This window comes from Streptopelia decaocto, assembly GCF_964273445.1.
Source record: "Streptopelia decaocto genome assembly, chromosome: 10".
Lineage (NCBI taxonomy): Eukaryota > Metazoa > Chordata > Aves > Columbiformes > Columbidae > Streptopelia > Streptopelia decaocto.
In genome coordinates, this window is record NC_138665.1 from 13,213,358 (window position 1) to 13,238,240 (window position 24,883).

At 45.2% G+C, this 24,883-nt stretch overlaps 1 protein-coding gene across 2 annotated transcripts; it reads right to left on the reverse strand.

Moving 5' to 3' along the window:
* Positions 1–1,101: 1,101 nt before the first annotated feature.
* IL13RA2 (interleukin 13 receptor subunit alpha 2) lies at positions 1,102–24,425 on the reverse strand. 2 transcript variants are annotated; one of them, XM_082061690.1, is made up of 10 exons: positions 24,177–24,425; positions 15,378–15,553; positions 11,601–11,752; positions 9,484–9,637; positions 8,895–9,015; positions 7,187–7,371; positions 6,666–6,823; positions 5,647–5,791; positions 4,918–5,020; positions 1,102–4,006 (listed from the first exon to the last, which is right to left on the reverse strand). In XM_082061690.1, the coding sequence occupies exons 2-10, from the start codon at positions 15,457–15,459 to the stop codon at positions 3,964–3,966; spliced, it is 1,143 nt and encodes a 380-aa protein (XP_081917816.1). In that variant the 5' UTR covers positions 15,460–15,553; positions 24,177–24,425; the 3' UTR covers positions 1,102–3,963. The 2 variants fall into 2 exon arrangements, with proteins under 2 accessions (XP_081917816.1, XP_081917817.1); XM_082061691.1 differs by lacking the exon at positions 24,177–24,425 and adding an exon at positions 19,061–19,082.
* Positions 24,426–24,883: the final 458 nt, after the last annotated feature.

The following is a 24,883-nucleotide window of genomic DNA, read 5'->3' on the forward strand; positions in this document are numbered from 1 at the left end:
GCTGAGCCTCCAGTTTGAGCTGATAGGGTATTTCTGTGGTTGCTCAGTGGCACGAGCAGGGGTGGGAGAGCATGGGCTGGTTTTGGCTGACACATGCTGTAGGAGATGCCGCTCTGATCAGCTCAGCAGCACTGTGCCATGGTCGTGATGTCACGAGGCACAAGGGGTGATGTTACCCAGCAGTCAACCTGGCACGGAGTGATGGAGCAAAGGTGCAACACTTCTCCGTTTAGCGGTACAAAAAGAAAAAAACTCATCTGTTTTACAGTGAGAGCGCCATCTATTTAATTTTCATGCACTAAATACTGAATTCTGGCCGAAGCGATACTGCACCTGCTTTCCTCGTCCTCAGCATGCAAGCACAGATGCTGACACCCAGTGGCCATGGAGCTGCTAGCGCCTGTACGAGATGAAAAACTTCAGCAGAGATGCCTCAGCTGCTGCGATACAACTTCTACCTTTTCATTTCCTCAAGTGCAAGAGCAGTAAAGAGCTCCTGAAAGATGCCAGCCTTGCTTTATGCCTTTCAGCCATTGGCAGGTTATAGTGGTTCAAACACTTCAAAATCTTGCATTCAGAGGCCAGTCAGAAAAATTTAAAAATATGAGGACGGATAATGAAGAAAGAGAAAGTAAACTGGTTTTCAAATTATTGTCTTGTTGGTAGCTGGAAAATAGACCTTAGTCAGAGGAGGAGGGCAATTTTTGGAGTTCAGAGACTCTGGTGACCTTGGCATTCGCCTTCCTTTTTTGCTACTTCCAAAAGCAGTTAGAAAATGACAGATGCAAATTGATTTTTGCATTTCCCTGCAGCATGCACAGGATCGTGCTTTCATATGTTTGACAAGTATTGACATTCTCTTGGGAAAAAAACTCTGTAGGAAAGGTTGCTTTTTATTCTTCAACAAATAGCTCTAAGAATTCATCAGTCAAAGACAGAAAAAAAAAAAAAAAAAGACCCCAAACCCAATGGTATGCAAAGGAGTTCTCTGTATGTTTGGCAAGGACACGCCTCACCAGATATGTGGGGCTAAGATGGTAAAAACACCAGGGAACCCAGACATGAGCTGGGCACAATAAGAGCAGAGTATGCCAAAGGAGGGATTTTTAAAGCTCTTTACTGAAAATATTAATTGTGGCATACAGCCAATTAATTAAACCACTGTAAGACAAATATTGTGTGAAAGAAATACATAATTAGTGTAATTCTATAATCACAGGGAAAAAAAAAAAGCATACTACTGAAATTGTAGCAATGATCAGGTTGTTGGGACAGACTAGCTGCTGGCCACATATTAGGATTACATTTTCTGGATGCCATAGATATGATGCTGTGAGAAAGTGGGTTGGGGGTGTCCTGCTGCAGCAAGGACCTTCTTCAGCGTGAGTTTGCTGAGCAGGGAGTGTTGTCCCAGGACCAAGCCCAGCGTTCACTACCTAAACACTCCTGTAGAGCTGCAGCATATAGATACCATAAGTAGATGTACTTAATTTATCACTCTGTTACTAGGCAGGTTTCTAGGCAGGCTTCAGCCTAACTTTTATATTTTGTGGTTCCTGAAATAGCTCTGATCTTTTTTTGGGGTGAGTTCTAGCTGCGGAGGTACAACATCTGTTCCTTCACCACCTCCTATGTGCACTCATTCTCTTTAATTCTTCTTCCCTTCTTACCTCTTTTTTGGACAAAATTAGACTAGAAACTATAACCCAATTTAAACCTGTCCAGCAGGTCAGGGTTCTAGCACCATTTGGCCCACTCCAGATGTTTGTGCCCAACATTCGCGCACGGTGAAATGAGCGAGATCGCATCAGATGTACCCAGGGCAGCAGGGTGGGCTCTAGCTGCCTGTCTTGTGTTTCCCGTGAGAGAGGTTCACCATGCACTGATTTGTTTTTAGTAGATGTTTAAATGGCTTAAGTTGCTGGCAGAACATCGAAGGCCTACCTGGAGTTATTTCCAGTAATGGCAAATCTCAATTGGACTCTTTCCAATAGTTTTTCTCTGGTGCTTTCTCTGGTTTTCAGCAATATTAATGCAATAACTCTTGCCCTGGTGGTAGTTCTGAAAACCCATAGCCCAAATGCTACCCAGTTGTAGATGTGCTAAGGTCCTCTAGTTCCTGAAAGTACCCAAAACCCCTAGAACAAGCTTAGCTGAGTATCTCTGTTCATCATGGTTTTGTAGAACAGAAGATCCAGTCTTGGTCCTCCCAGAGATTGCCCTGATGCCCATCGCTCTGTGGGGAGGTACATGCAGACCAGCCTCCGGATCAAGTCAGAACAAAATCTTTGCATTGTGTCGGCCAGGGGCAGCCATAGTGTGGGGCTGTGCCCCTTGTCACTGCAAAAGTCCCGTTGGAACCCAGAGCAGGAAGGAAGGGGACTCTGCAGATGGTAGAAGGGCATCAGCAAAGAGCTGCTTTCTCCCATCACACAGAGGAGGAAATGCCATCCTGAGCCTCCTGCCTCTGGCCAGTTGTGTGAACTGTGCATTACCTTGAATTGCTCTGATGATGAGCATGTTTTGGAGGTTTCTGCCAGGTCTCCCTGAGCTGGGGCTGGAGTTTGCTTCTGGGCCAAGCCAGCTTTACTCCTGCTTCCTTCCCTTGCTCATGGTTCATTTCACCTTCTCCGTTAGACCAGTTGGTGCCTTGCAAGTCCAGCTCCCATCTCCAATTCTAATGTGCTGCATTCATCAAGGTAAAACATAGTATTTCAATGCCCATTGCATCATCACTGATATTTTTAAATATAAAGCCATCTCATGCTGGCTGGCCAGAAGCCCCAGGAGGTAACAGAGGCAGAGGTTGTATCTCATCAAAATAACAGCAGCCAGGAACTTCATTTCTGCTCCAGTTTGTGCACAGACCTTTTTTTTTTCCTGGTGCTCTCCTCCTTTGGTTGCTCCCCAAATAACATTGGGTTGTTGCCCATTTAGCAGTGGAAGCAGCTGATAGTGATTGAATAATTTTGCAGTTGGATGTGTAAGACAGCACTTGCTGTGTTGTTTCGTGCCCAATTGGATTAGCATGGCTCTTTACATAGCTGATTGACGCAAACTTGATTTTCTCTCTGAGCTTTTACTGTTCTCATTTTGAACAAACGCTCATGCAAGAAAATAGGTTTTCTGGGTTGTTCAGATGAAATGAAAGCATATCAGGGTTTGAATTGGTTAGTTCCTTGACCCAAAACAAAAAGAAACAAACAGAACTTGGAGAACAGTGTCTCATCTAGAGTTGATTTTTTTTTTTATCATCATCATAGGGAAGTGCTCCTTAAAAACCACTCAGCAACTTCATCAGCTGAATATTTGGTGTTGAGAGTCATCTTGGGTGCTTCATTGAATTTGGTATCTCATTTCTCCTCTGAAGCATCTGTCTTTTGCAGTAGCTGTGGTCATGTCTTTTTATAGCTAAAGTTTCTCTCAAGGCCTGCCCACTTCAGCTTTGCAACAGATAAGGCATATCAGCTAACGAAATAAATAGTTCAAGCAGCTAATGTTCAGCATTGAGGTGCTCTCAGCCAGCTGAGTATTTGGGGAGTAGGAGGACTGGTGAGAGCAGGGTGGGGTACAGTGATTAGATGTAGGCGTTTGTACTAAGCATTGTGTGTGAGGTGCTGCACTCAGTGTGTGGCCTGTTGACATGTAGAGTCCTTAAAAAAACAACAACAAAAACAAACCCACAGAGCAATGTGTCATCTTTATCTACGGCAGTTTGCACTGCCTTCTTTTTCTCCCTTGTCCTGTTATCAGAAACATCTTGTTCCAGAGTCAGTTTAAGGCTCCTCCAATAGTTTCCTGGGCCCATTGAGGACTTGAATTGCAATGACCAGCCATGTAAATTGACAGCAGGTAGGGAAGACCCACGTGGGCTATAGAAAGCTCAGGGCTTCTCGGCTGTCCTTGGGTGAGGTTTTAAGAGCAATCCGTCAAACACAAGTGGTACAGCAGTCACAAGCAGAGTTAGCATCCCACCGATGTGTGCAATGGCTTTCCTGCTGGGGATCTGAAATGGGCACAGATTGTTATTTCCAGCACCAAGAGACAGCTGAGGACACACTATAGCATCCCTGTCACCCATCACGTCATTCCAGTGGCAATGTGGAAAGCATTTGCTTTCTACCATTTTCTTGCTAGTATCTACACTTTCTTTGATTGTCACAAACCAAAACATTTGAAAGGCAGATGCAAGACAAAGATGAAAGAGCATGTGTCTCAAACTCCATGCATTCAACTACCAAATAAGTGTTAGTTCATCACTGAAGACAACGTGAAGGCATTTCTATAGCCAGTTCTCCCTCATCAGTAATGCCTTAAAAGTCATATTAGAATAACTCCCCACTTGCTTACACTATATGACCATAAGAACAATATAATAGTTATCAGTACCAGGGGATCAGTTCTCTCTAAGTGATTCTTCAGACCTGAAGCAAATGTCATCAGTATCAATAATTTGGATATGGGCAAATCCACCCACTGTGTCTGCTTTCCCCATGTGCCATCATTCACATGAATGCAAACTACTGGGATGGGAGCACAAAGAGAAAGAGGCCTTAGCCCATAAAAATGGCATTTCTTTAACACAACGAGTACAAATCTCTGCTGCCTAAGTGGTTTGGGGAAAGATAATGGCATTATTTATGCTGCTGTGTGTGCATTTAACAGAAGCAGTCTTGGCTCATATGAGCAGGATTTCGGTCTCTTCTGTGAATTTATGGGTTGTCATGGGGCATTTCATATCAGAGACAGTCATGTTTACAAGGTTGTTTCCTGAAAATATACTGTTGTTTGGTGTCCAGTCTTAGAGCACCTATTAATGTTTGGCTCTTAATATTTATTATGTTCTTTCATTTATAAATTTAGTCTGAGACACCCACATAAAAGCACATTGCATGGACAGGCTGCCTGGGTACTTACCTTTTCTTGCACTGGCCAATCAATGTAAATATTATGAGGCTACTGGACAAACTCAGAATGACTGGAATGAGGATAAATAGCTGTTTGTCCTGTTTTCTGGGCACTGCAAAGACAAATGACAGCAGGTAAGAAAACACTAAGTTGCAGAATGGGTCATATTAATTCTTACAAAGCTTGGTCTCAGATGCAAACTCGGCATGTCCCGGTTTGTTACCCTACATTAACCTATATTTATTTATTTATTTATTTCAGACACGTGCCAGGTGTATGTTACTAGATATCGTAACATACTTATTCAGGGTGAGATATATCCTGCAAATACACGTAGCCACTGCTATGTGCTTCTTTCCTTCCTTCTATATCTCACAGCAGAGCCAGTGCACACAGGGTCAGCCCTATAGAGCCTACAGGGTGCAAAGGAGCTGATCTGTGGTGCCATGAGGATGCCTTGCAGAGAGCCTCTGAGTACCACGCGCCCTCTCTTGCAAAGAGATCGCTCCTCCATCATAGCCGTGCAGAAATGTTAATATTTTGGGGCTTGCCCCAGTGCACTAGAGGTGAAAATCTGTAGGAATGGCATGGTGGTGTAATAGGTTGAGGGTGTAACTATACCAAGATTCCACTTCCAGTGCTGGACACGGCAGATGCTCGTGGCAACCATGAGCACTTGGTCCCAAACAGGCTTTATAAAAGATGTAAAAGAAACATTGGTTATTTTGGGTTCCATACCAGAGAAACACTCCTGTGTCCATTCACTCCAAAAGCCCTGGTCAGCACAGAAAATATTTGTTCTCCCTCTGACTCGAACACATGAAATGCGGCTTTGGTTTGCTCTGGATATTGTTAAAGTGGTCTCCATTTGGGTTGATACAGACTGAGAAACAAAACAGAGAGAACAAATGTCAAGGAATTAATTACATGCCACCACCAGTAGCTCTCTGGCATGTCTGGATGTCTCTGAACATGCTTTCCAGGTTCTGCAAACCGTTGGATTATGTTCTGGCAGTTTTGAATTATTTCATAATAGTTTTGGACCAGGTAATGCAATAAGATGATTATGGAGATGAATCTACTGAAAATACATACATTGGGGGGGGGGGAACATAATATTTGTTGCTATTTATGCCTGCTAATTTATGGAATCTTTCATTAAATTAGCTAAGAAGACTCATTGCAATTAAAGAGAAAAACATCCTTCTGATGTCCCCTATGATTAATTAGTTCTTGCCATTTTTGCTAGCAAAACTGTATGTGGATAATGCACAAGTCAAAAAGCACCACGAGTAAAAGACATGTTGTATCATAAAAGTCATAGAATCATTTTGATTGGAAGAGACCCTCAAGATCATCCAGTCATTCTGTGTCCCAGGCCAGTTCTTTGGAGAGATTAGAATTATAGTGTCATTAGACCAAGTTGCCACCCTGTTCAGGAAGGCAGTCCACAGCAGACCTGGCAGCCTGCTGAGATGACAGGCAGGAGGCCTGAGAAAGTGATCCCTCACACTGGGATCTGATGCTGCTAAAGCGAATGCTGTGTAGTGGGAACATGTGCGATGGAGCAGCAGGTCAGTGTTTTCCAGCAGTGGTACCAGCTGAAGTCTCTACATGCTCCATGCACAGGGTAGCTAACATGCTCTCCGCAACTCCGTGCAAACCCCAATTTTACAGCATGTCTCCTGGCTGCTGGCCATCAGGCAGAGCACCCCCACCCTATCCCCTCCCTGTGACATGGTATGTGTTGTTCTTACCACCCAGGCAGCCTTGGCCTCCCCCTGATCTTCTGTCAGCTGAACCTCGTACTCCAGACACTGGGGCGGCGTTTCACTGCTCGGTGGGCTCCATGCCATGTGAAGTTCCTCAGATGCAGACATAGAAACCACCAGCTGCTCCGGGGGTGAGGGCATTGCTGGGCAAGGGAATAAAAAGAGAGGAGGTCAAGAGGTGCAATGAAACAACTCCTGGTGGGAAAGGCTTCAGTTAATCTGAACCTCTGCCCCTTTTCTCTGTTGATGGGATTATTGAGCTCCCACTGAGCCTTCCAGGTGAGCAATGAGTGGTGTTGTTCACCTGCAAACACTGCTGGAAACTGAAGTCCTGTGTGGCACATGCCACAGCCCCTTCTCCAGGAGGACAATTTACCTGACCACATTACAGGCGCTCATTTACAAGAACACAGATTGGTTTCAGCCCCCTCGTGCAAGACATGAGCCTTGGGCAGGTGGTGGCTGTGTGGGTCCCCAGAGCCCTGCTGTTCTCCTGATGTTGTTACCTAGGTTATGAAGGCGAAGGGTGACGTACAACGGCCGTAGCAGTGTGGCTGTTGCTGAACCATTGACACAAATTATCAGGTCCTTGTATTCTGCCTGGCTCATATTCTGCAACATGCAGCCGACATTTACACCATGATCCTGAATATAGTCATCACACTGCGCTGCACGGTCCAGCCCCTCGTACCTAGCAATGTATTAGGAAAACAGAAAGAAACAAAATAGCCAAAGCAGTGACAGTTAGTACTTGGGTAAGGCTTTTTTTTTTTTTTTCCAAGACTGGACCTGAGCCTTAAGTATTGCCACTATCCTACCCACACTTTGCTTTTCGCAAGTGATCCAAAGCACAGTGTTATGCAGCCATCACTTGGACTCCTACTATGGGAAAAGCGTGGGGCGGAGACAAAAACAAATTAACGTGTACAGATGGTTTCCGAGGTTATTTTGTAGGCTGTGTCCGTTTCTCCCCAGACCAAATGTACAAACACAACCCTGTCCTCTAAAACTGCCTCCTGTCTTTGGGGCCACTACCCAAAGCTTAATCCCTGGCCCCATCCTGGAAATATTAAGTGGGTTTTCATATTGCAGTTTATGACTCCTGCTGGGTTAGTGCCCTTGAGGAAGGGCTGAATCCAGCCTCTGTACGCTATGCCTAGTGTCCCTTCACAGCACGTTATGTTTTGGGGAAAAGACTTCATCTGGTAGTACTATAAAAATCAACTCACAGGGATCAAAGGATGCCATGGCAGTGTTCCCACCTACTCTTGTTATACAATGGGACCCAGATCCAAACACCTGGTTTTGTTACAGGCAATTAAATAAGGGTGGGTTGGTTGGGGTTTTATTTGTGGGGTGTTTTTGTTAGGGAAAAGACATGAATTTCCATGTTTTCCTTCAAGTAGACCTTTGTAGTCAGTAAAATGGTTTTAAATCAGTGTTTCTGCTTTGAAGACTATTTCCAAGAGCTACAAGGAAACTATTTTTAAAAAGCAGCTATGGTTTTCTACACATAGTCCAAAGACATGAAACTGAATGATTTCACAACTAGTCATCCTTACCATAATTTCATAGGAATTGAAGCACAAACACAGCATTTGTCCAAAACCACTGTCTAGATTTGTTTTTCTTGCAGAACAGATTCATTAGGCAGCAGTATAAAAGAAACAACTGAGAAACATGCATTATTACTAGCTTTTGGCAGTATGGTTGCTTGTATGAGATGTGCTAAGGCTATGAAAATATATTTAAAGAGTAAAACCATTAGTTAACAAGAAGCCCAGCTCTTTGTATAGGGCTCACTGAGCTTCGTAACCTCCTGCTGAATCCTATCCTATAGAGATATACACACTGTGGTCAAGGGAAATGTGCGGCCAGAATGATCCATCTATGTTCAGGAAAGGGAAAGCACAATGCTTTGTGAAAGACAACATGCAGAAAGCACTCCACGGGGGATGAATAAAAGGGAAAGAAGGAAGGGAGAAGGCACTCCCTGTAGAAGGTCAGCACAAGCCTGATTTTAAGGAAGGAAGTAGGGATTTGGGATTTCCTTGCCAGAAGGCACATGTTGCTTGGAGCATTATTTCTGCTCATTCTGAGTGGATCGTGTAATAGCATTACCAGCCATAAAATCATATTTGACGCAGCATTTTAGTACCCTGAGAGGTTCACTTGATTGCTGCCTGGCTGATTTTCTATTTTGCTGAGACATACCAATAATATAGCCCATAATGTACGCCACGAGGAGCGGGATGACCTGGTTTCCAAGTGCACTTGAGGTACTTCCAGTCATGATAGATGCAGTGGAAATTCTGAACCGCTGATTCAAGTTTTCCTGTCAAATGAGAAGGAAACAACCACCATTTAGAAACATAACAGTCAGGCCCAGTAAAATATCATTTTACGTTTTTAAACAACTGTGTGCTGCAATTGAAGGACAAAAAAGGGAAAAAACAGCCAGTCACCATTATTAGATCATAGCTTTTCTGCCAAGTGCTCTGTTTCATATGAAAGCCAGTTTACTGTACTTAGAGCAGAAAGATGCATAACTGACCTTGCTATTTAGCAGTGGAGCTCATGCAGCAACCCAGCAAAGTCAGGTTGCAGGCGGAGGGAAACAAACCTCAAGTATCTAGTAACCACAGCCACAGCCAGTGGAAGCAGAGAGATGCTCTGGTGTCTCACACCTCAACAGGCCCTGCAAGGGCTCATGTATCCAGCAACCCCCCAGGCAAGCAGTGGTTCATGCAACAGGCTCATGCAAAGAACAAAACTACACCAGGTACCGCAGGCTGCTCCTAACCTTGCAATGGGACCTGAAAGGTGGCAAAAATCCAGTCACTTTGCACCTCCACGTCATTGGTACACTGTCCTTCAAGCAGTGTCTGTATCTTCACTTCAGCAGTCCTGCTGAGGTCAAATCCAACTCTGAATTTTAGCTTTTTGGTAAAAATAACCTGGTTGAAAGACATATTTTATAAGTACCTCTTTGTCACTATGTGTGCTGCAGAATTAGTTACCATTGCTCCTGTGCTGGCTGCAGGTAGGCTCATTTGCGTGCTTTAACGTTTCTTTAAATTTCCGCCATGTTTCTCCTGTCTAGGGCTTCTCCAGCACTCTTGTACCACCTGCTCTGCCCAGCCTCGCTGGTTTTGGGTCCCCCACCTTGCAGGCCACCAGCAATGACAAGATAGAGCACACGATGATTCAAGGGATCCTCACTAGGCAGAGGCACTGCAGGGGGGGTCTAACAAGGATACCACTGTAAATCCCCATAAAAGGCACTTGTTCTTGACATGAGGTAATCAGAAACAGAAGGAACAATGAGTCTTGTAACTGATGGTTCCTATGGGAAGCACAACCCTGCAAGGACTGAGCAGCAGCCAGGCAGCATAGTACAGGCTCATTGCCAGGTGGCACTGAGCTTAGTCCTTTGCAGGACTTTTTGAGCACCCCTGCTGAAGGTTAGTTTTCCTTTCTTTGTTTGTTTGGGCTTTTTTCACCGGACTTACACCCCCTTACTTTACACAAGAGAAAAATATGTTGGAAAGAGTTAAAACAAATGACAAGAGAGATAATGTGTCACATTAGCCCAAGCAGACAGATGTAACACGCCATAAAATGCTCGTGATTGCTGCAGCAGGACCGGCCCTGGCCCAGCCCACAGTCAGGCTTTTTGTCAGCAGTCCCAAGGTGGAAGAGGCATGTTCAGCCAGGAGTTTCTAACAGACATTGATGACTCTTGTTTCCGCTGGTGTCCCGCGGGTTTTTTTCAGACTGAGTCTTCTTCATGACCTTATCTGGTGTCAAGGTTTCTACTTTTTAAATCTGCCTTATGTATAAGACACTTTTCTAACTTGTGATTTAGGGAATTCTGATGTGTTTTTAAAAACTGCTTTTTTTTTCTTTTTTTTTTTTTAATTTTTGGCTTTTAAATGCCAGGCAAATTATCATACAAGAATCTGCATAGCTGCATGGTTAGGAGTGTGCCATGCCTCATGACCGATGTCAGGTCAAAGAGCCCCTTTCCATGCCCTTGCAATTGTAATCCATAGCTGAAACAAGGTGGGAGTTAGCACGCTTTTCCACCTCTGCAGGCTCCCATGGGGCGGTTGGGCCAAAACCTATTTGTGTAGTGGCTGAGTGCAGCCTGGCAGCCTTGGCTTTGCTGCCTTGGGCAGATGGAGTAGATGACCATCTCACAAAGGACATGTGGAAACCATTCACAGCAAGAGGCTGGGTCCACAGCACTGCTAACCCAATGTGACTGCTGCTTCTTTTTCTACCTGGTCTCTTGAGCTGGCAAGCTCTTTAGAAATTCTGCTTTAAGCTTATATTAAAAAAAAAAAATAAAAAAACAAAACTCCCTTTCCTTCAGGACACCAATCTGTATTTTGTGTTGTTGAAGGACATCCTCAGCATATTTTCTCCTGTGTTCCTCAGTACCTTGCGCCAACCATACAGTCTGGGATTCTCCTCTCCCCCACTCCATTTATCTTCCTAAGCCTGCAGCAGCTTTCACCTTCCAAGTACTCCCAAAATATATTCCTACAACCCTTCCCATACTTTACTCACCACTTTTTGCATCCCACTGAGTTTCTGTTCAAGCCCTGTAAAGAGTTTCTGAAAAATGTAGTGCCTTTTACAATGAAGAATGCTACTAGATATTATTGGATTATTTTTGCCAGCAAACACCACACCCTTTCACAGAAATAGCCCCTTCTCTGACGTTGTCAGTCTTATACTTCAAAACACATTCCCATCTAGCAAAAGTTTCAAAACCCTGGTACAGTGCAGCTTTTCATGGAAAGCTGGAGCTGCTTGGCAACCACTTCTTGAAATCCAAACATAAACTTATGCAGGAACTAAAGGCAGAACAATAGCCCAGATTTAAGAGGAATAAACTGTGCTTTGTCTTACCTTCCAGTCTCTGTCACCAGTGTTGCGGTATTCAAACTTGTATTTCACTGTGCATTCATTGAAGGTTTGTACATTGGGTGGAGGCTTCCACTCGATATCTAAAGAACCTAAGAGTCCAGGATCAGTGATCTGAAGGTCTTGTGGGGGGGCAACTAAATTGAAAAGAAAGCGGGGCAGGGAGGTGGGGGGGAGGGGAAAGAGTGTCAGTGTAAAGAAAAACAATAAAAAATTCAGGGAATTTGATGAGGGGACCAATGCAGCTGCTGGAGGTGGAGGGAAGCACAGCTGGTCCAGGTCCAGCCCTGGCTATTTAATAGCCTGTTCACAACCACCATGACCAAGTTCTAAGCCTGCCCATCCCCCAAAAAACAGTTTTTGCTGATGCTCAGAGAAAGCACTCAAGAACCACTGAAAAGGCACAAAGAATGCCACATCTTTGACACTATTTTTCAAGCTGTCTTAAGCAAAACTGCTGTCCTGGGATGACCTTTCAAGTCCTATATTTGCTTATATTTAACTTGTGATATTTACTGAGTGTCATGACAAGTATCCTTGCGAACATTGTGTTCAGCACATACACCAGCATAGGCTGACAGCTCACGGCGTGCTGTTAGGGAAATATATATTCCTTAACTCTAACAGACACAAACCACCCCTATATCTTTAAATATTCCTTTCAAGTATGTTAAAGAGTAATGAAAAACCAAGACAAAACCATACAGAAGCAGAAATGCAAAGAGTTAAAAATCATTCTTATTTTCAACATCTATCAGCTATACAAAAATATGCTTTTATAGTCAAACTGGCTCTTATTAGATTCTTGTAAGGTGCTGCCATATGTTAATAAATCAGCATATATTATGGATGAATTCCATACTCAGATATGCTTCCTAAACGTCCAGCTCTGTATGGAGCTGTCATTCACATAACGAAAGCTGTCTAGGCTATTTAGTGTTATCAGCTCAAACAAAGTCAATTTTTGTAACATCTAAAGTCATTTTTCTCCACTGTCTAAAGGTGAGGTTATCCATTTGGGTTTCAACATATTCACAGCATGATACACTTATTTTTGTGGTGATTTGGAGCCCGTCTCCTGGCAGTGTCAGTCCAGCATTGCCACCACTTCCCTGTTTAAGTCTGGCTTCCAGGTTCCTGGCTTCTCTCCCATCTTTTTCATGTCTTCATCAGGATTTATACCATTTATTCCTTTTTTTTTGAAAAAAAAAAAATCCATGGTGAAAACAGATCCTGAGAATGTCTTTCAGTGGAAGACAGTGATATAAATCAAAATTTAATGTGCTTCTTGGAAAGCTTTCAGGGAACATCACTGGAGGATTAATTTCTTCTAAGGAAACGCTCCCAAATGAAACATGCCATGGGCAGCAATCTTAAGATCCCACATTTCCCAGCATGTAAAGCTCCACAGGAGATTTGCTGTTACATTAGATGGTAAAGTAGGATATCATGGCAATGCATTCAGGGAGGTGCTGGTGCAGGGAACAATAGACTATAATAATTTGGAGAAAAAATAGATTTTACGTATTTTTCAGTGTAACAAGTAAAGGTCTCTCCTTCCCACCAGCTGTGAGCCCCACGAATGCAGCCGTGATGCAGAGGGTGGTGGTGGGCTTGCTCCAGCTCCAGGGGCAATGGGGCACAGCCCTGCATGTGCAATATCTGGTATTCAGCAGCCCCATGTTCTTGCAGTAGGCAAGGATGTGGTCTCGCTATGACAGGCACAGATTTCCCCACACAGGGAGCTCAGTGTTTAAGCTGGGCTCTTGTGAGCATCAGAAGTGGGAACGGGGGAGAAGTGAGGGTATCTCACCCACCTCCTGGGTCTTCGCAAACACACAAAGGCTCCAGGAAAGCAAGCAGCCACGTGAGGGACAGCAAGCTTGCGGGACTGGCACTTGAAGAACTGTAGATGCTAAAAAATGAATGAGTGGCTTATCTAGGACGACAAGTTATAGCCACACTGAGGAATGAGGGAGGAGAAGGTGAAGGGGTGTTTCTCCCACTGGTCAGTCCACGAGGGTCGGCGTGAGGAAGGGTTTCCACGTCACCAGACACCGTGTCCTCGAGTTGACCACTGTTGTGGTGGCTGACGTGTAATTTCCTTAAGGGGCTGGCGCAGGAGATCTACTGGAAGGGCTGCAAGCTGGACTCTCCTGTGCTTGGGGAAATCCTCCCGACTGGCTTAATGCTGAGCCTCGCAACTGTGCTAACAAGGAAGCAAAAAGCTGCTAGCCTTTGTCATGAGCCTGCTGATAAGCTGTCAAGAGAAGACTAGATTCGTCAAAAACAATTAATAGCTAGAAACTATAACACTCTGAAATCTGTTTCCATCCTGAGCTTGAACAAAACTGCAATATTTTTTCAAAATGATTGCAACTGTAAGCAGCAATTCTTGCAATATAAATTTTGACCAGATTTCAGAGGGAATGGAAAAGCTTTTTTTTTTTGGATGTTTCTTGTGTTCTTGGATTTGATTATTTTTTAAATGTCAGCACTGCCTCTTGCAGTTCCTAGTTTTCACAATATTGCATGACAAACCATACAGAACACAGGACTAGAAATACTCTATTTCATTATCCATTCTCTTGAAGGAATGCTGCTCCTGAATGGGTCTGGGGGGGGCACGGAAAGAAGAAGGAAGAAGAAAAGAAGAAGGAAGAAGAAAAGAAGAAGGAAGAAGAAAAGAAGAAGGAAGAAAAAAAGAAGGAAAGAAGAAGGAAGAAGAAAAGAAGGCAAAAAGTTAACAAAACAAAAACCACACACAACAAACACTTATCTATGTGACTCGCATGGCAATGAGTGGGGTAATGATGTGCTGGCTGCAGCCCTCAGGTCCAGTCACTCCTGCCGTGCACACTCACTCAAATGTCACAGCTTTGATGACGAACCACCTGCTCACTCCCAGCTGCCTCCCTCTGCCTTGCCCCACATCCAGTGCCTCAGGCTGTGCAAGCAGCAGGAGGTTTTGCAGTTTTCAGTGTATTTTGCAGCCTGCCGGGTGCCCCCCATGTCTGCACTTCTCCATGCTGGGCAGGCGATTTTGGTGTTTCGAGGAGCCCATTTTTAAATCTGAAGCTGCTTTGTTTGGTGCAGAAGAGATGCGTTTGCTGGCAAAGTACCGCGATGCTGGCTGGCAGGACAGGGAGCCTCTCAGTGTCCTCCTGGCCATGTTTTCACCTCTCCACCAGGCACCAGCTGCAGCAGGGAGAGCCAGACCTGCTCGCTGTCCATCAGAAGAAGGAAAGCTTCTGGGTGCAAAGTCCCAGCTACCAAAGGCCAAAATTGCTGGGGCTGGCAGGTGCAGTGCAGCAAACAGGTGCTTGAGGGCTTGAAGTAAAGGGTGCTGGAGGTGCCATTGCCATGGGTGATAGCTTGCAGAGCAATATATTTTTATAATAAAATATTATTCTCCAATTATGAATAAGCCTTGTATTTCTTATACCTTGCAAAGTCTGTCCATCCGGGACCATGCTCAGGAGCATTTATATATCCAAGTGGTATTTATATTTAATAACTCTATATCAAACAACATATTCACTATGGACCAAAGGCACTTTCTGCTCCTTTTGCAGTTACTCAGAAAAATACCCACTAAACACACAATATATTCACACAATCGATTGCAGATTTATATTAATAAATCATCTTCTTGCTGTAGCACACAAGAAAAGCTCCAGCTGAAGGACTAACTTCATAAAGGGCTCAAGTTAATGTGAACTACACGTTAGACAGCAACACGCAGGGCACGCCAAGCTTTACCTGAGGTGTGGTAGAAGGAGGAGGAGACCATGGAGCCCCACACCAGCATCACGGAGAGAACATAAAGCGACCGGAGAGCCATTCAGAGGTAGGATGGCAGAGGAAGGACTTTAGAAGTTCTTGCTGGAAGGTGTGAGGTGTCAGAAAAGCTGTCCTGCAGCACTTGTGGAAGGAGGCTGGAGAAATAAAGCAGAATTGAAAAGCTTCAGCACATTGGTGAGGCCCTGGCATTCCCTCTGCAGGGTGAGCACTGACAACAATTGCCTTTTAACTTGTTTACCAAGTCCGATTAATCATTTCCCAGAGGACTTTTATTTGCAATTTTTGGGGATGGCAACATGCGAATGACTTTGGCCACATTTGAAATAGTTTCTGGCTAACTAAGCACATTCTCTGCAGGCATGTCAGCATGTTCTTCAGTCACTGAGCCGTCTGCCATGCGTTTTCTGTGGAAAGAGTGATGCAGCTGAGAGACTGACCCGCCTGCTGTAGAAGGGCCTCAGACCAACGACATTTTCATTAAAAAGAAACCCAAACCAGAATGCCTGAGGCTTTCCTTATCCCATAAACAGGCACACCTTATAAAACTGTCCAACAGGAGCTGGACTTGATGATTCATGTGGATCCAACTCTGGACATTCAATGATTTTATGAACTGTCACCAGTGCTTTTGGCTTTCCTGTTTCAGGATTTGGTGAGTAACAAGAAAAAAAAAATCCAGAGAGTTAATTTCCTTTCTAATTCACCCTCCAACAAAAAAAAGAAATAGGAATGTTTGTGAGAAGTCGTCTTGGCTGTCATGTCTGCTGGGGGGAAGATGGGGACTGGGAGGGAGAGAGGAGCAGAGTTTCCAGGAGGAGCTTTTCCTTCCCTCATATTTCATACTGAAAGTGGATAGAAATTGCTGCCTATAGACACACCAGCCCAGCTTGCTTCCCTGTGACAGAAAGCACATGGATTATGGGTAAAAATTAAAAAAAAAAAAAAAATTAAAAATTAAAAATATAGATACAGTATAGATAGAGATAGATATCATATAGATTAGAGATATAGGTATCAATCTTTCTGAAGGCTTGAGGCCACTGCTTGAGCTTTGCTTGTGTACAAACATGGTGACATTTACATGAACTTGCTTTACATTGTCCATGCAGCCTTGGCTACAAAATGTGGACTCCCAGGTCACACTCTGGCATGGCTGCTTACTCCTCAGCACCCACGGCTATGGTGTGACAGTACAAAGTTGGGGGTCTGCTAAATGATAGAGCTTCAAGTCAGAGGGAACTTGTGAAATCTGAGTGTTGGGGGCCAACAAAAACCCCATCATTTGAAGCAGAAGTGGCTCAGGGGAGCTGGAGGAGACAGGTTGATGTGGGAAGGAGGTGAGGGAGTTTAATTAACCAGAAATTCTAACTGACAACGCACAGTGGCAATTAAAAATATATAGCAATTTTAACAGTTAATTTGCAGTTTCAATTAATATCAAGTCCCCCCACGTCCACAGAGGAGTTCCAGACAGAAGAAATGGCTGGAATTACTTCTTGACATATCAAACAAGAAATAAAACTTGTGTTGGTGCAAACCTGTCTGTATGCATAAGTCTCTGCCTCAGAAAGGTCTCATAATTCAGTACAAGGTTGTGATGATGAGGAGAGATGACTTACGGACATGGGAGAGCAGCAGCTATAACTCACAGCTGGTGAGCAACAGCATCCAAGGATTGTGCATGAATGTTAGTGGGAGGAAGCTTTTTCCATTTCCAGTACAGTTAATTTTAACATATTCATAAGATTTTGCAAGACGAGTAAAAATAAACAAAGGCTCACACAGAGAGATTTGAAACCAGCAAAGTGCTCTTACCTGGATGTCTAAGTGCATGGGAGCCTGTCTGCCTCTGGAGTGATGAGCTTCTCAGCAGCCTCTGCTCAAAACTTTGCATTTTGTAGAAATTTGGAGGTTTTTTAAAGAGGCCAATCTGTTCTCTTCAGGGATCAGATGCCACAGCACAATGTTATGGCACTTGCCACACAATCAAAGGCTTTACTAAGCCAGCACTAGAGTAGACCTCATTTCCAGGATTTATGAGGTGTTGGCATTAATTGTTCTTATATCTATGTTCAAGTAGGTCAAAACATTGAAATGTTTAAATGATTCATTAAAATGAAAACCAAATGGCATCATCAGTTTAGGCTGCCTGCCAGAGGCTGCACGAGCCCCTGCAGCAGCAGCACATGGGTGTCCCCAGCCCCACGTGGTGCCTCGACCCACACAGCTCTGGCTGGGGTCCCTGGGACAGTCCCGCTCTGACCCACCACAGCATCTCTCCCTGAGCTTGCTGGCTCCAGAGCCAATCCAGCCGCTGCTGCCTCTGGGAGCTCTGCAGGAAATATATAAAATTATCCATCCCCTCACTCCTCTCTTGTGGGCAAGGAGCATCAGCACACCTGGTCAACATGACCCTTACGTAGCCTTGCCTGGCATCATTTACTTTGTCTCTCCTTCCCTGAAACACCCTGAGGGCTCCCCTGGCCCCAAGCCTGGAGCGCCCTTTGCAAGGAGCAGGTGCTTCAACCACACCTGGTTTGTCCCAGGTGAGAGCTCTGGTACCGAATGCACCTGACTGAAAACACATCTCGCAATTCCTGGTGCTGTGTTACAGGATCATCCAGGGTCATAACTGGTAATACAGGGATGGGTCATCTCTATGTTGCCTGGTGTGAGTCAAGGGAAGTTGGTTGCGGCAAATCCTCTCCAGGAGGGAGAACAAAGGCTGTTTCGGAAAGAGTGGAGCCATGTTGTGTGTGCCCCGACAAGCACTGGGCTGTGGCTGAGGTTGGATCTTCCCATGGCCCAACAACTGAGAAACAGTTCAGACTTAATAAGAACATGAGAAACTACATCAGGAACTGAAGGAATACATCTTGTTAAGATGAAGACTTCCCCAGAAGCACCTGTACAATACTTACTGTATTGCTGTTTGAATTGATGCCTGAATGAATGAGTCATTGCTTCCCAGCGGATCCAACGGGAGTGTTTTGGAGCCACAGAGGCAGAATCAGGCCCTTTTCCGTCTGCCAGTTATTCTCTGCATTTCACTGGGTATGTGCAGGCAGACGTGCTCAGGCAGGGCAGAGCTGCATTGGCCATGCAGACTCGGGAGAGGCACCATCACTTCTCTGGTGATGCCATTCCCATCACATCAGAGCTATTTAATTCTGGCACCATTAAGATGCTCTGAAGGTAGAAGCCAATGGAAAGAGCATGACCATCCTTGACACGTTTGAACTTTTTGAACTTTCAAGGCATCTGCAAGCAAAATTTCAGAACCTTTTTACCTTTTACTATGCTAAAGATAAAAAGTGATCCCATATGTCTGGTTGTAGCAACTGCCTCCCAGAACAGACACCAACTGCTATGTGCTGCATGAGACTACAGCTTTGAAAATAGACATGAGAGCAAGAAAGAGCACTCAGACTATGAAGACCAGCTAGTCCTGTTGGGTTCCAAGTGGATCTCTGAAGTGGGGAACCAGGAAGACTATGACCCACCACTCCCCTGATCTGCAGCCCCAGGAGGTCATGTGGGCTTTGGCTGTTGTTGGAGACCACTGAACAGGTGGACAGCACTTTGCTTTTCATCTTTCCAAAGAAAAAAGCAGCAGAAATGTGTAGTACAAACCCTGTTACCTGGAGTACCCTGTGAATTTTGGGGATGGTGGGTTATGGATGAGTTCTCCCTTCACTGCAGTTGCATAGTGCTGGCTGTTTCTTTCTTTCTTTCTTTCTGCAAAGAACAGAGGGGAAAAAAGTCCCTTGCTGCTCGTAAATGTATGGCCCTGCTTTCAGAGTTATGCAAGATTAGGATTTAACCTTCATGTATTTTCATTGTGTAAGCTACTTAAGCAGAAAAGGTCACACTGGATAGATCATTTAAAACAGATGAGAAACTTTTGCCAGTAGGGTGAATGCCAGTTCCCCAGTGCTAGAACTGGGTCAATTCCTGAGAAAAATTAGGCTGGGGAAAAAAAAGAAAAACAAACCACCATAGCTGGGATTTGCAACAATAAGGCTCCACAATGCAGCCAGCAGCATGGAACACCCAGGGAGGAGCAGCGAATGCAGCTCCATGCCAAAAGACTCCTGCTTTTGATACATTCATTCAAGTTGTGCTAAATTGGCTCTATCAAGCAATCCATTGCCTTCCTATATTAAAATATTGGGATCTGATACTTCAGGGTAAAAGCTTTCAACTTTGCAAGTCAGCCCTATGTTTAGAAGTAGCTTTCTATTCAATGAAATAAAAAAATAGAAAACTCCAGCTATGAACAGAACATTTCATATTGAACAGCGTGTTTCATTTGATCCAAAAGGATGGTTTTGGAATTGCCAGTGGTGCAAAAAGTCAATGACTTGTAAAAGCCTCCGAACAGCTGCATATTTCAGGGAAGCCAGTGTCTTTTATACAATTTGCATTAAACAAGCTCTTTCCAAGACACCGGAATAAGACACTCAGCAATTTCAAACAAATCTTTCGCTTCCAGCACAGTGTTACAAATTGCACTGAAAAGGGGATGTCACCATGTGGAGACATGCTAGGAAGAGAAACACGGAGTAGTGGCAATAGGCTGATTGTTGCAAGAAAAATTCCTTCTTTGACTTGATACATTAAGCACTTAAGGCTTACATGAGAGTTCAGGAAATGATGGAAGGAATCCAGACTCTCTAGGAATGCCCAGTGTCAATATTTATTCTTGTGTTAAGTGGAGGCCTCAGTTTTCCCTATTCCTTTGCTGATGGCTACTACTGGAGACTAATCCTGGCTCATATGGCATCTCAAAGAAGGGACAGCAGCTGTTTGGATGTGCCTATGTTCTGTAAGCCAACAAGACAGCAGCTGTGGAGCTGGCACCATTGAAATCTCTGCTTTCTGTAATCAATTCTGTTCCTAGAAAGGTTAATCCAGCTGAAAGCCAAACATCAAGCACTCACTCTGCCTTTCAGCTTATTCCACCACAGGTCCCCTGCTGAATGAGGCACTCCTTACTCATCCCAGTCTTCTCGTTTTCCTGTAATTGCCAATGAAATGTGTCTGTACGGAGAATATCTCCTGCATTGGGCTTACACCCTGACTAAAGTGTTCACAACCTGCTGGCTCCTGTCTTCACATTGCAGTGAGTCATCTTCTTCTGCTCCCAGAGCAATGTCTTCCACAGCCTGCACATGTCCTGTGCCCCCATGTGAATTTGCTCTGACTCTCCCTCCAATGCAGCTGGGCTTGGGCTTTAGCGGAGTTCATAAGAATAATGTCAGTCTTCCTGCGGCACAGCAGCAGCTTTTGATGAACAGCTTGGTGACTGAGTTCTACCCTGGCACACTGGTGCAAATAAAATATTTGCAGAAAAATAATAGACGACAGGCTGAGGAATTAGACAGCACTGACCAACATGTGTAGCTGCATCTGGGAACCAGCCTATGGTGAAGATGGGCTCTGGGGGCTGAGGATGCACAGGGAGGTTTGTGGGGATGCTGGGACTGGCAAGCTGCAAGGGGATAGGAAGCACAGCTTGTGATGCCAGGGCCCAAATTCTGCTGCTAAATGCACTGGAACATTACAGGCAGAACTAAGGTGAAGACACAAACCTGGCAGAGTAATAACTGCTAATAAACAGGCCACAAATACATCCAGACAGAAATGCAAAAGAAGCTGAAAATTATGATCTCTAGCACAGGACAGCTCTGACATAGCTCCCAGCAGGCGCTGGTGGAATGAAGAGCTGCCTTACGCATACGTGCGGACAGAGCTCTGCACTTGGCCAACCTGACTGGTCCCAGCACCATAAGCACTGGATGTAACTGGGTCCCATGGCTTCGTCAGGCTCTGCTGGGGGATGCAGGGTTTACAAGGAAGATCTGTACATCCTTGGTCCCCAGGAAGGTGCCATTTCCCCTGTTCCTCCTGTTCCCCCTTGTTTGCGGGCTCAGACCTCTGCTGCCTGGAGGCTGTGAGAGCTGCTGCCCCATGGTTGGAAGCCCAGGGCTGCTGCAGGACCATTTTCTGCTCCTCAGGCAAGCACAGACAGAAGTAACACCTCACACCCATCAGACTGAGCTGCAAGCCTGTCTGGAGCAGAGAACCTGAAAATGTCCAAAGACAAATTGTTCCCATCCACACTGTTCTCCCCTGCTTGTCCCCCAGATCAGGCAGGAGACAACTGCAGCCTCCTGGGGACGAGGCTGTGACCATGTAGTTGCTCATTCAGAGTCACAAAACAACATCCATTTGCTTCCTCCCACCAAACCCATAAGGTCCCACAGGTGGATACATGGGTCACCCAGCCAGCCCAGGGGGTGTCTTAGGAAAGCCCAAAGTCTTCTCACTGTGTAGCTTTGAGCCCAGCTGCAAAAATTAGTTTACCTGGAATGGCAGAGGTTCTAAATCTTTGTGCAGTCCTGACTCTAACTCGAGCTGCAGTCACTGGAGCGAGCAGAGCAAACCCCAGGCCGGTTGCCAATGTGATGTGGAAAAGCTGTGCATGCAGCACCAGCTCCACACCGAGAACCTGGTGCAGCAGCTTTGTTACCAGAGAGACATGACGGATGGCAGCCAGGCTTTCAATAGCTACTTCAGTATTAAATACTAGGCAGGGTAGGAAAAAAAAACTCTTATCCTTCCACATCCTTGCGGCTCTCCTGCTGGGATGGCTGAGCCCTGCTGGGGCCACCACGCTCAGCCTTTCGTCTGTGATGAATGGCCAGTTGTCAGCCCAGCCTCCCTGTCACAGGTTGCTGCTGGCATCGCACCAGCATCCCACTCCCCATTGGCCACCTGCCCTGCCTCATGCCGTTTTTTTTTCAGCAGCATTTACCCCCAAAAGTAGATTAGTGCTCTGTCGGTTGGGTTTAATCTTCCTAACTTAACATGCCAGGTTTCACAGGACAGTCATAATTACTTCCAATCTTGTTTTCAAGTTGCTCTGGAGTTAAATAGACAAATAAAAAAAGAAGTCTAGAGCTTTGTTATGAAAGCAGAAACATTTCACATAAATCGTTCTCACAGTAAATGGGAAAACAGGGCTGGTAGTGTGCAGAAAGAACACTGCAGATTGGCCCCAAGAGCACGGATGGGGAAGGAGATGCGCTGGACACAGCAGCATGTCCAACATGCAGAGACCAGCCACCTCTGCCAGCACCAGCACTGACAGCTGAAGAGCCAGTGCTCCATCTCAGCTCTCAGACTGTCTTAAAACAAGAATAGCATCATGCATCATTTTTTCAAAACTGAATTTTCCTCCTCAAGCTTCCAAGCCCTGGGGACAAGCAAAATAAGTTTCCCTTCTCCTTTCAACTCCACCCAATGTCTTGTACTGGAGACTTTGCAGAGATGTTGGTAGAGATCCTTCTGGTATGAGCACTGTGCAGTGGGAGTAATAAGTGTAAAAGACAGATATTCTGTACAGCTGAATGGCCCAACCAGGGCTGCCAGAGAATCTGGCAATTCCCGCTCCATTTTTGCCCCCCACCTTTGTCACCAGTGGGTACGCAAAGCTGCAGCACTGCCCTGGGCAGGGGCTGTTCAGCCATCACCCCAGTCGCTGCTGGGTCCCCAGCACACACGGGGCAGGGACGTTCCACGCGGAGCCCAGGACAGGCAAACAGCCCCAGGGTGCTGGCAGGGAGAAGTGGTCCTTCCCCTTAATAGTGTGGCTGGCAAGTCTTGGAGGCACTTCACAGTCAGAGCCTGGTCCTGCCTCTGCTGCCTTGAGCAGGATTTGGCAGCCACATCCCACGGGATAAGCACAGGGTCAGCTGACAAATGCAGGCGAAAGGGCAAGGTCCAGATCATTGTCACCAGCTGGTCCTTGAACCCTGAGCTGCAACGCAGAGAGATGCAAAACTGAATTTGCCCTGGGGGCAGGTGGTTTCCCTGGAGCTGGGGGTGCCTGTGGAGGGGACAGCAGTGCTGGCCTGCTCCCCTGTGCCTTTTGCCTTTTGTACGGTGGCCAGAGATCACCAACACAAACAGCAGCTCAAGCCCTTACATCTCCTGTAAAGATCTTACTGGTGTTGAAACATGCTTTATTAAAAGTTTTATTAAAGGTAAAAAGTTTGGCCTCATGGTGAACGGAAAATTAAAAAAAGAAAAAAGACAAGCCAAAAATACTGAATGGATTTGTCCTTTTCAGATGTGAATCATTTGACACCTTCCCAAAAAAGTAAGGATTAACCCAGAATATCTGCCTGGCCAGGAACAGACAACCCCTCAATGATATCTGCTGACAGCTGTTATCTGCAAGCCAAGGCTGATTTAGGACAAGCCTAAATACTGTTAATTATATTAAAAGCTATTTAAATCTTCCCATAAAAGGAAAAATATGAGAAGACACTTCGGTTAGGGGAAGGATTTCAGAACAGCCAAAATGTGATTTGCAAGGGATGGAACACATATCGGTTTAAGAAATGGTGATGTAAACACACACACAAAGTATAAATATGCCTGTCTGAAAATCTGCAATTCAAGCACCACCTTAAACTCTGAGCAGATGCAACCGAAGTTATTTCAAGAACACAAACATCAGTACCAGTAAAAGAGAAAGAAGTGCTGGAAAACTCTTTCACATTTATATGGAAATACTGGTAAGCGTAAAACTTATTCTGCCTTACACCTGAACAGCTATGTTGAGTTTCAAGAAAACACAAAATAAAATTGTAATATAAACAGACAAATTCTCCCACCCCCATTTGGCTAAATGCAACAGAGAGCAAGTTACTGAGATTCAACACAGATCACATAGTTACAGCTTACCATAACACGTCAGGATTTTCCTTTCAGCCAGGTAATGTGCAAGACAAAAATATTTACTAGAGCTAAAAAAAAAGAAAACTGGAACAGGAAAATGGAAGGAAAACTCCCACCTGTGTTCCTGTTTCTAGAGAGCAACTTTCAAGCAGCTGCATCTAAACATCCAGCCTGAAAGTGTTTCGCGTATAGGATGCACATGAAGAAATAGGGAAGACAAGCTCTGCTCACTGCCCACGGCAGGCGGCTGGCTCAACATCCCCTCCCAGAAAGCAAAGTAAGCACATTGCACACATGGGATGTAGTAAACAGCCCCACATCAGCCTTTGAGGGATTTTTCCTTCCACAAGATGCAATTTGATCAGAAAACCCTGATTAAAGTGAACTGTTTTGTGGAAATACACGGGTTCCAGCTAACTTTGGACAGGCTTCTGCTTGGCTGCCGGCCAAGTGACAGAGAGGTTGGTGGTAAGGCAGCGATGCCGGCATGGGGACAGCATCACAGGCAGATCCCCAGGAAATGGGCAGCAAGCAGCTCACTGTGGGCTCTGGTGTCTAAGGTCTGTGCCAGGGGCTCTGCCACGAGCAGACAGGAAAACTTTGAATATCCAGACTGGTCCTGAAGGCTGCAGAGCTCCCAGGTCCCATTACCTACAACACGGTGACTGCTGCAGCGCTGCGTGTTCTAACTAGTGTGCAGTATCCCAGCTATG

Excerpts from the sequence above, each read along its gene's own strand:
- IL13RA2 (XM_082061690.1), bottom strand. The coding sequence starts at position 15,459 with ATGGCTCTCCGGTCGCTTTATGTTCTCTCCGTGATGCTGGTGTGGGGC. Across the intron at positions 9,638-11,600 it reads CTGGTGACAGAGACTGGAAG|GTTATTTTTACCAAAAAGCT; the intron begins GTAAGACAAAGC and ends TCTTTCAACCAG. Across the intron at positions 5,021-5,646 it reads GACACAGGAGTGTTTCTCTG|TGCCCAGAAAACAGGACAAA; the intron begins GTATGGAACCCA and ends TTGTCTTTGCAG.